Genomic DNA, 10,505 nt, shown 5'->3' with positions numbered 1-10,505 from the left:
TCACAATTTGTGAGCACTTCAAATATTTACTCATCGTTGGCAATTTCTGAAATGTACAAAACGATTGTAGCTTGGCTTCCGCCGCCTGTCCATCCAGCGCAAAAATTTGCAATCAAAAGGTGATAATATGAGTTCCCAAAATAGATGAGTATCCAAAATGCGGTCGACGGAAAAGCCAACGAAATCATTGCATTTTTGCAGCCAAAATATTTAATGAAAATTCCAGTCACAAAAATGCCACACAATGCGCTAATGTTGGAGATCGACCCTAGCCACGAGATTTGTTCGCTATTCAATGGACCTTCAATGAGTGGAGTATCTTTTGATATCAATTTTGCCAGGGCTGGTGAAAACCAACCCACCGTGCATCCAATTGCTAGCGTAATCAAATTGGCTGTTGATGTTTTTTCAAAATTAATTAAATAAAAGATCACGAACACTCATGACAGAAACAAATTTAATTTCAAAATTTCATACCTGCTATGGCTGCATAGTACTGAGGTCCAATGCGCCATTTTACATCCGTCTGTTTTCGTTGAGCACACATTTTGGAATGATTTAAACCAATTTAGAAAGATAATCTTCAATTGAAATCAACTTCAATTGAACGCATGAGAATATTCTTGACCTGCGAAAAAAGGTCGTTCCGAAATGCCTAATACATTCATATAGCAACGAAAGAGACTTGGCGAATTGCAGAAAGTTGACATTAAAAAAGTGAAACCCCAACCAGTGCCGTACTTTTCCGTAGAAAGAGACGTTCGCTTCGAAGTGTTCACGCTGAAAAATTCAACCGAACCACAAATTTCAACATTCAACAATTATTCAACGGTGAAAGAGTCAAATTTCAATGGGTGTGAGAAAGGAGAAGTGTTGCGTACACGCGCTAGCCGCTATTTCACGATTAAATGTATCGTCACGATAGAGCCAAATCGTACTCTTTCGCTTGGGGTGGCATCCGACACGAATTCTCATCCATGACTGGTATTCGGAAGGATTGCTAACACCACGATTTGCCGGTCGCAACACAGCCGAAAATCGAAAGAAAAGTTAAATTTTTTTCTTCGATTGTGATACAGTATTTCTTGTGCCCAATCCATTAGTGCTATCACCACATCGAAATTCGCATTCCTTGCTATCAAAATTATCATAAAAAAGCCTCAAGTCAAAATGCATAACTAAAATTATGCCATACATTTGTATTGCATAAAAGAAGTCCATGAATAAAGTGAGAATAAAAAATCATGGGACACTTTTATGCTCACTTTTTTCTTGAGCCTCTTTCGTTGCTATACGAATGTATGAGGCATTTCGAAACGAACTTTTTTTTCGAAGGTCAAGAATATTCTCATGCGTTCAATTGTATCTCGTCTTAAAAGCGTATATTTTATCTTAGCTCGTTTAATTTTGTCAAAATATTTATCCATTGAGCAATATACACAGTAACAGTATCATGCGTCAACTGACTTAGTAACCATTATCATCTTTGTTGAAATTTAATTCGACATAAAGCATTCGCTATATCACAAAACAACAACGCACCGAGTTAATTTATCGTTCATCAAACACCTTTCACTTTTTGCGTGCTTTGGTTTTTTGGAAATTATGCACATTTTTCGGAGTTGGTGCGTTCGGCAGTGTTTTGGAGCGTTAATCGATAACCGGCTCAATGGTCTAGTGGTATGATTCTCGCTTTGGGTGCGAGAGGCCCAGGGTTCAATTCCCTGTTGAGCCCAACGGTGTACATTTTTTTTCTCAATTCCTAATCAATTTCCAGTTTGTTAAAAGTATTTGTTACATATTGAACTACTCTCCCTCTGTCTCTGTCTCTTGTTTCATTCAAACAAAAAAATGATAATAAAAATGTGGTTCATTTTGTTTTTTGGATTTTTATTGAATCATAGTGTTGACAATTGATGACCATGAATTTAATTTCCTTTTTACACTTCTTCTCTCTGGCGAACGTTTCGCTTTTGCGAACGTTTCGCAAAGTTTGAATCCTTAATAAAACAATATTGGTTACGGCGATGTTACATTGAAGTAAGATTTTTCATCAGTTTTATTGGTTTTGTTTGAATTTTGATGCTAATGACACCGAAAATGTGGCCGCCATAAAAATAGGAAGCGGAAAAATCTCTAAGGTATTTCAAGGGATTTAAAGGGGATCCCAAGGAAATTGATGCATTCAACGTCGAATTCGAGCTAGATTACGGTGCATATTGGAACATTTTCTTGACTTTCACAGATATTACAGTCAGTTTTCATGGAGATGGACACCACTAGCTAGGTTTTTCAAGTCCACATAAAATTAAGTAAAAGTTAGTAAGTCATAAGTTATGACTCATAACCACCTTGAATGGGATAATGTATTTTAAATGCTGACGTAAATAATGTGTATATTATCATCTGTATATAGATCCGGTGCATTTCCAATAAAGTATTTTGTTTTTGTTATTTTCCGTTTTGTTATTTGTTACTATTTGCTTATCTTCATACACGCGTTCTATAAATTCTTTACGGTGTTGCAATTGTCGCAACAAATATATTGACAGTGCTTTAAGATAGGCATATTTGTTCACAAACAACGAGAAATAACGAAAACAATTATTTCCATTTGAAATTTATGTCTTAAACTGGAAGCAAATTTTCTATATAAATCACATTGTTATCTATATGTTTTGAACGATGAATTTGTTTACATTAAAATCGACTGGAATACTAGACGAAATTAGCGGCAAACTAGAAAACTAGCATTGGTGTCCATCCTCATGTTTGTAAACAAATATCAGCTGATTAGAGTGGAGACGTCATAGATTTTAATACTCAGTATCATTTGATACTAGCTCGAGCTGTTCACGTGTTATTATAGCTATTTATAGCACTGTTTCGGATTCTGAGCATTTATTATCTGGTTCAAGGTTTTATAAATTTGAAATTCTAGAAACGTCTGAGAAACGTGTAATTACACATTTTCGTTTTTATTTTGGAGCAAATATGTTGGTATATTTGAGTTTGTGTATCTATACACATAATTTTTTAGTGAGTTGCTTGTAGTGATTTGATAAGCTTATACTTATTTCAGCTCTGTCTGGTATTCTTGATACGTATAGATTCCTTGCTCCTTTATAGCTGTACTTTTTGACTTTGGTCAAACTGTTGGTCTTTTTTCTCATTTTCATCGGATTTTATAGTATCAATCGGTTTGCCTCTAGTTTCGTCCAGAATGAAATGTATAAACAGCGATCCCACGATATTGTTGACGGCAAAAATAATCATGCGTCCTTCAAGTGAAATCTCATCGATCAGTATTGGAAAGAGTTTGCGACATGCAAATGATATTAAATTATATGTAAGAGCGCCAATCGCAATACCAGGCTCTCGAATCTAGGATATAATATTATCATTTAGTTAGATTGAATTAGAATAGAATAAAAAAAAATAAATTTCAATACCTTGGTCAGTAAGTGTTCTGTTTTAACGATTGCAGATAGTGCAACAATGCCAGCAGAAGCAATGAACATAACGAAAGCCAAACAAAATACTGGAACCCATGAAAATACAGATAAATCATGTCCACTTTTGTCCAAATATAAAAAGGTTGAATTTGTCTTTCTGACCTGTTGGCTTAATTCAACTCTATTCGATTTGAAACCAATTTACGAGTGTTAAAAACAGACCACACATGCTCGATGCCCAGGGTTCAATTCCCTGTTGAGCCCGACGGTGAACAATTTTTTTCTCCTTAATTGAATATAAAAGTATTGACAATTGTTGACTCTGAATTTAATTTTCTCCTTACTTTTCTTCACACCATTCTTCTTCAAGACGAACTTTTCTCGTTCGTCCGCACATGCCACATATGCACATCAAATCCATCAGCTGATGAAAATATTCATGTGCATACGAATGTGAAAGTCTTTATGACTCACATGCATAGTAGCAACGATCCCAAGCATATTGCAGCGTATAACACCTGTTTAGCTATGCTATAACAGCAAAATATGAACTAATGAAACACATCAAAAGAGTCCACAGCAAAGATAAACCGCACAAATGTGGCGCGTGTGATTATGCTGCAGCGCAATAAAATCAACTTGATGTAAGTTGTATAGAAATATCATTTAATTTCCTCTCATTTCAAATATAGCAACCACATCAGCATTATCCACATGGATAAAAAGTTTTCAAATATCCTGAGTGCAATGCTCCGCCTATGGGAAACAAATGGTCTCTCATACATGGTCCAACACCATCCACAATGGCATCGAAAAAAAGGTCAAATGTCACACATCGATCTGTAAGAGCAGCACGTCCAATTTCAGGAAATGTTCGTGGGTGAAATTGGGTTAGAGCCATTGCTGCAAATTACACAATTCAAGGCGACTGAATTTAACCCAAACTGCTCCCATGTATCATTGTCAGATTCAGTGGAAAAACCGGCTGAGTTTATTTTCACACACCCATTGGCAAAGGATTTCGGAACGAAAATGGCATTGAATGCAATCATCCAAGTGACCGAATACAGTCGCCATGTAATGAAAAGCGGCGACGTTATCATTCGAGTACAAGGGGCGACATTGAACACGGAGCAAACATTTGGTTTAATCGGTGTACCGAAACGTTTGGGTGAGAACATCACCAAGGTGCCACTACTTGAAGGCGAAATCAACAAGGCGTGAACATTTGCAATGTCCAGATGGGACAATCAATTTCAATTTGAGGTCAAGTAATGTGGCATTCAGAAAAGGACACGTTCAAAGATGCGTACAAAAAAAACGAGCGAATACACTTACTGCACACCTCCATACACTCGGTCACATTGTACATTTCACCGAGATTCATCACTGCACCGACGTTCTCCATCGCCAACTTCACTTGACTAAAGTAGAAAAACTGAAGAAATTCCTTGAAAGCAGAAGCCGATACATTGCCAATCTTCACCTCATCCTTTTCCTTCCACGATCCATTGAACATTGCGGCAAGAAGACATTGTTACCGGCCATCAAATGGGCTTTGTGTGCCAGAACTCGTTCGCAGTTGTCATTTGATTTTTATTTTGATTTTTTTATTTCTTTTTTATTTGTGAATTTGGCTCGTTTATCTGTTGACAAAATGAATGGAACATTTGGTTGTTGTTTGTTTATTCCAAAAATGAATTGTAAAAATTTGAATTATCTCTTTTTTATGACATCAATGAATTTTGATATTAAGGTATTCCACTTCTAGAAACAACAGCAATCAAATCTCAACAAATGGTACATGTGCGAATTTAGATGAAAATGAGTGAACGTGCCACTTTATAAAATGCAATAATTGGTGATTATCTTATCAACTTCTATCAGCTCTATAAAAAAAGCGTCTGACTTCGTACAATTATTGTGGCCTCTGCATTAATTCCAATTTTCGTTGATGAGCATGGAACCAGTTTCGATGTTCTTTTTCGTTAACCAACAGTTTTTGTTCAAAAGTTTAAAACCATATACAAGTCTTTACAGAAATTTTTCTATAATTTTAATATTAATCAATGTATAGCACTCTTTCTTTCTTTTTCTATCACGATTCCGATGTCTCAGTCATAGCGGAATCAATTTCAGTATCCGTTTTAAATGCGATAACTCAGTCAACTGAGAACTGCACGCAATTGACACATGATACTTTAACTCGTGTATCGCTCCATCGTCGCAGACTCTGTGTTGTGTATAGGAGCGTGGTGCATGTTTGGCGACTGAGCGATACACGAATATACGCCACACGTCTTACTAGCAATCAATCATATTCAATGCAAATAAAATGAGTTGTATTTAAATTAAACCAAAGTGGCTCCAAAGCACCAATTAAGTGTGAACTTCAGAGTTTGTTCAAACAACACGGACATTTTACAAAAATAACTTTTGTTTTCAAGAAAGTATATTTTGTTTTCAAGAAAGTATAGTCTTTCACATATATCGTAACTTTGCGTGCTCCCGGCGATTGTTCGCGTTCCTTGTATAATGTTCGTAGCTTGATCCATACTGTATGGACCATACATAAATCCATATTCGGAGTTTGACCAATTTCGGTGATTGTCGAAAGAGTGGCAAAAAGTGATCATTCGTTGCATTTTCCATGTAAAGACGTTGAAGATTCACGAGGCTATTCGCCAAAATATTTATGTCATTAGATTGTCAATTCGATTAAACACCATCCATATCAGCTATACTTTGTACAAATTGTACATCCCCTTGTATGTCTAACCGAATGAATGCAATTCTTCAATTGATAAATACTCGAATATCGTCCAGGATGTATATTCAATTTGCTGGCGATGTCAGATTCCAGGGTTGAGATATGTTCATATCAATTTTACTTTGGGTGTCCTTCAGTGTCTCAAAGTTGAATACAAAGTGTACCAGGTCCGTTTTCTCATAATTTGAGGTTCAATTTTTGTGGCATTTCAATCTACCGCACATATGAAATTAATTAGTACACTTGACATACGAAGAGGTACACATGTTCTATGGATCTATGCAGCTTGAATGTTTTTGGCAAAGATTGCTGTTCATTCGTAGAAGTAGTAGACGTTCCAGCACTTTGACCTTCAACTTGACACAGTTTTTGCTTTTTTGCTGTACGTTTTCTATCACTCATTTTTTCCGTGTTGATGTTTTGTTGGCTGATTGCTGTTGACTGTGAATGTGAGATCATCTTTTGTTATTGCGCCGATATATAATTTGAACAATTTTTTTTAATGTTTCGGAAAGGAATTTTTTTTGTATCAACACGCAGTTAAGAAATTCGATTGGATGAAGAACAAAAGTGACGCTCAAATTTAATGCAAGGCCAGCACAATGTCGATTGTCGACTCATCAGTGGATTTTCGCGAATGACATTTGCATATGTGGATAATAATGCATTTTACGTCAATTGTTTGATTCGAAGTGAAGGTGATATTTATCGCATTTGTTGATAGATTCATATTGTCCCGTTTGAAATGAATTCAAATGCACTTCAGCTGTTTGGCGTACGAGTAAATTGTCTCAGTCCATTGCTTTCAAAAACATTAAATAAAAGACACACATGATTTAAATATAAAACGATGAAATAATCCAAAGCATTTTTATTTAATTCTAGATATATTTCTATACATATTTGAGTATCGTTCACATATTGAATTTAAAAGTGATGATTCCATTCATACGAATCAGATCGTCTCATTTCGATTAAGCTTAAATTAATATCTCCATTGTAAGCAGCCCATTTTGTGGCCAAAAAAACATCGTCTCGAACATAAATCGTCACTTTTCTTGCTCCTACCAATTTCTTACGTTCCTTATTTAATGCGACCAAGTCCAGGATTCTCCAGTTAGAAGCGCTTTTTTCTTCAACTTTATCGATGTTATCATTCTCATTCTTCTTTTCGTCTTCTTCATACCAACGTTTGAATGCCGCATTATTATTATTATCATCATTATTTTCATCAAGAATGCGTTGTTGTTCCTGTTCACCTTTGAGAAACAATTTGATTTTACTCAATTGTGTTGATTGCCGAATAAATGGCAAAATGTCGTCAACTGTTGCTTTGTCGACATAAATTCGTTGGATTTTCTTGAGACTCTTCGCTAGAACTGCCATATCAGCGACATTTGCTCCATCCAAAAGTATGAGCTCTTTTAGATTGCTCAAAAGAGGCAAACTGAAGCTTGATTTAAACCGTCGAATGCATAATGTCTCGAGACTCGCACTCACCGAAGCCAATTGATTGCTGAGCTCTTGGTCAACGCGGCCGGTGTAAACAAATAATCGCTCGTAGAAACCTTGTGCATGAAGTCGATTCAATACATCCCAAATTATTATCTTATTGCCCGATTCATCGAATTCAGTGAAGAATTCGGCTTTAATTTCCAATACATTCAATTGCACTTTCGAATTCAGAAACTCATTTCTATTAATCCATAGAAATCTGGCGGTGGTCGAAAATCGTTTCACCTTCGGGTTACGCTCAAAAAATGCCTTCAGCTCATCCACTACGATCGGATAGCTCGGCATCAGTTCCAAATGCTCGAGCTGAGGATAATCTTGCACTAGCCATTCGTGCTTGCTATTGAAACTGGAGTCAGCGTTCTGCAAATAAATGCACTTTAAATTTTCACAATATTTCAGCATCAATTCGTAGAAATTCCGTGACATCGAGCAATTTCTTATTTGCATTATTTCGATTTGTGGTAGTATTTCTCTGATTAATTCCACTTTTTCGTGGTTTATAAATAGCGACACAAGGTAAATGTGGTTGGTTGATATAAATTCGTTGACATGTTTTTGTAGATAATGAATTGGTCCAATTGCCCCATAATAATGCGATATACAGGGCATAAACTGATTAAAACACGATGTTTGAATGCGCTGATTAACGTCACCCCCCATGCTGGAATAGGTCGTGTATATTCCGTCCCTTGCGCAGAATTTCTCAGCCGCTGAATAAGTCCGTTTGAAGTACTTTCCGCACACCTGCTGCATTGTCTTGCACGTTTGACCGAGCGAGTGCAAATCTTTCATTGACAAATACTCGAATATTTCGTCGAAACAATCGATGGTCAGCTTGAATATTTTCGGTTGTAAGTCTGCATTTGAACAACCTGCACACGCCATTCCATTGCATTGTTGATCTGGATAAGATGACTGGTGTTCCATCTTAGAACGTTCGTTTTGAATCATTACGAAGATCTCCGTTCTTTTGACAATTTTCAAAAATAATAAAAAAACGAATCGATCAAAATCACGTCATACACGTCGTTTATCTATAAAAAGAGAGAATTTTTTTACTTTTAGCACACTTTCGAGGGGATATCTATCTAAAAATAATAATAAAAATAATAAAAATAAACACAATGGCACTCGAATTCGAATTTCTAAATCACAAAAAGTTAAAAGAAAAAGTACTACCGTACCGGTCTCGTATGTACGCTCAAATGTTCTGTATTTTTGGTGTTCACACTTCAAAAGCCAAACTTAAACTGAAGGCCAATCGAGTTCGGCGTGAATATTTTGTGTATCGCTGTGTGTACAATCAATGTGTGTTGACGTATTTTTTGCGCTGAAGCTCCGTTTATTGGGCGAATCAATCAAATTGAACTTAATTTAACTCTGACTCAACGCTGCTGCATATTGCCAGAAAGTCGGCTGGTCTTTTATACATTTTACCGGTTACGGCTTTGCTTATACATTCGTCTGGTGCAAATACACGTGTACAAGTTGCAATGTGTTTATTGCGCGCGAAATCTTGCAAAGTGATATGTCGTCTCATTTCGTTGTAGATTGTACACTAAGGAATTGAATAATATTTCAAACCCGAACCATATTTGATTGTTGTTTACACCAATACATGACCAGGATATTAATCAGCATCAGCTATGTGTTGAACACAATGGCAGAGTATTTATTTGCCCATTTCTCCGATAAACACATATCGACTTCAGTTGTTTGTAAACAAACTTCATATCAGCTGATTAAAGTGGAGACGTCATATATGATTGCTTACAAATTTGAGCACTCAGTATCATTTGATACTAGCTCGAGCTGTTCAAGTGCTATTATAGCTATCTATCTATATATATATAAAATATAGAATATAGCACTGCTTTAGATTGCGACATGAAATTATTTCGATCATTTATCATCGAGTTCAAGGTTATATAAATTTGAAAGTCTGAAAACATCTAAGAAGCGTGTAATTACACATTTTCGTTTTTAATTCAGTATATTTGAGCTTGCGTATCTTTTTATAAACAGTAATTTGGTGAGTCACTTGTAGTAAATTGATAAGCTTATACTCATTTCAGCTATGTCTGGTATTCTTGATACGTAGATTCTTTGCTCTGTTAAACTGTTTATTTCGACTTTGGTCGAATTGTTAAATTTTTTTTTACACATTTTCGTCGGATGTTATTGTATCAGTCGGTTTGTCTCTAGTTTCGTCCAGAATGAAATGTATAAACAGCGATCCCACGATGCTGTTGACGGCAAAAACGATCATGCATCCTTCAAGTGAAATCTCGTCGATCAGCGTTGGGAAGAGTTTGCGACATGCAAATGATATTAAATTATATGTGAGAGCGCCAATTGAGATGCCGGGCTCTTGAATCTAGGATATAATATTATCATTTTAGTTAGAATGAACAGAAAATTAAGAACAAGGAAGATTGGTTTAAGATTTTTCATTAAAAAAAAATAGTTTAAAATTTAAAGACAATGAAAATGGTCACACAATTGCGCCAAATTTTTCTCGCATTTTTGTACACATCACAAAAATAAAACTGAAAATGTTTCACTTTCACTCGTTACATTCATTTAAAAACACATGATGCAAAAATTTGGGAAATTTCACGTGAGTTTGATTGGTGAAATTGGACCCAGTAACAGAGATTGTATATTTGATGCTGAGTAGGCCTGAGCTGACCTGAATTTGCTAACTCGGGCGCCTGAAGCGGTATTTTAGCGCACTTACGGTGCAAAATTGTCGTGGCTCACTG

The 10,505-nt window shown here is 36.0% G+C and overlaps 1 protein-coding gene and 1 non-coding gene across 2 annotated transcripts; one reads left to right on the top strand and one right to left on the bottom strand.

Annotated features, from left to right (window-relative positions):
* Positions 1–1,663: 1,663 nt before the first annotated feature.
* Positions 1,664–1,735, top strand: Trnap-ugg (transfer RNA proline (anticodon UGG)). Its single transcript has one exon. It is a non-coding gene; the product is annotated as a tRNA-Pro (tRNA).
* A 5,326-nt stretch (positions 1,736–7,061) lies between these two features.
* On the bottom strand, positions 7,062–9,268 carry LOC129568816 (uncharacterized). The gene is made up of 2 exons (XM_055447121.1): positions 8,925–9,268; positions 7,062–8,774 (listed from the first exon to the last, which is right to left on the bottom strand). Exon 2 carries the CDS (start codon positions 8,689–8,691, stop codon positions 7,153–7,155), a length of 1,539 nt encoding a protein of 512 aa, XP_055303096.1. The 5' UTR covers positions 8,692–8,774; positions 8,925–9,268; the 3' UTR covers positions 7,062–7,152.
* Between the last annotated feature and the right edge of the window lie 1,237 nt (positions 9,269–10,505).

This window comes from Sitodiplosis mosellana, unplaced genomic scaffold (genome assembly GCF_009176505.1).
Source record: "Sitodiplosis mosellana isolate CC-2019 unplaced genomic scaffold, AAFC_SMos_1.0 Smas_scaffold_23, whole genome shotgun sequence".
In the NCBI taxonomy this organism is placed as follows: domain Eukaryota; kingdom Metazoa; phylum Arthropoda; class Insecta; order Diptera; family Cecidomyiidae; genus Sitodiplosis; species Sitodiplosis mosellana.
Note: the sequence above shows the minus strand (reverse complement) of the source record. Positions and strands in the feature narration are given on the sequence as shown.

What these genes read in the sequence shown, in the direction of transcription:
- LOC129568816 (XM_055447121.1), bottom strand. Translation starts at nt 8,691, where the DNA reads ATGATTCAAAACGAACGTTCTAAGATGGAACACCAGTCATCTTATCCA.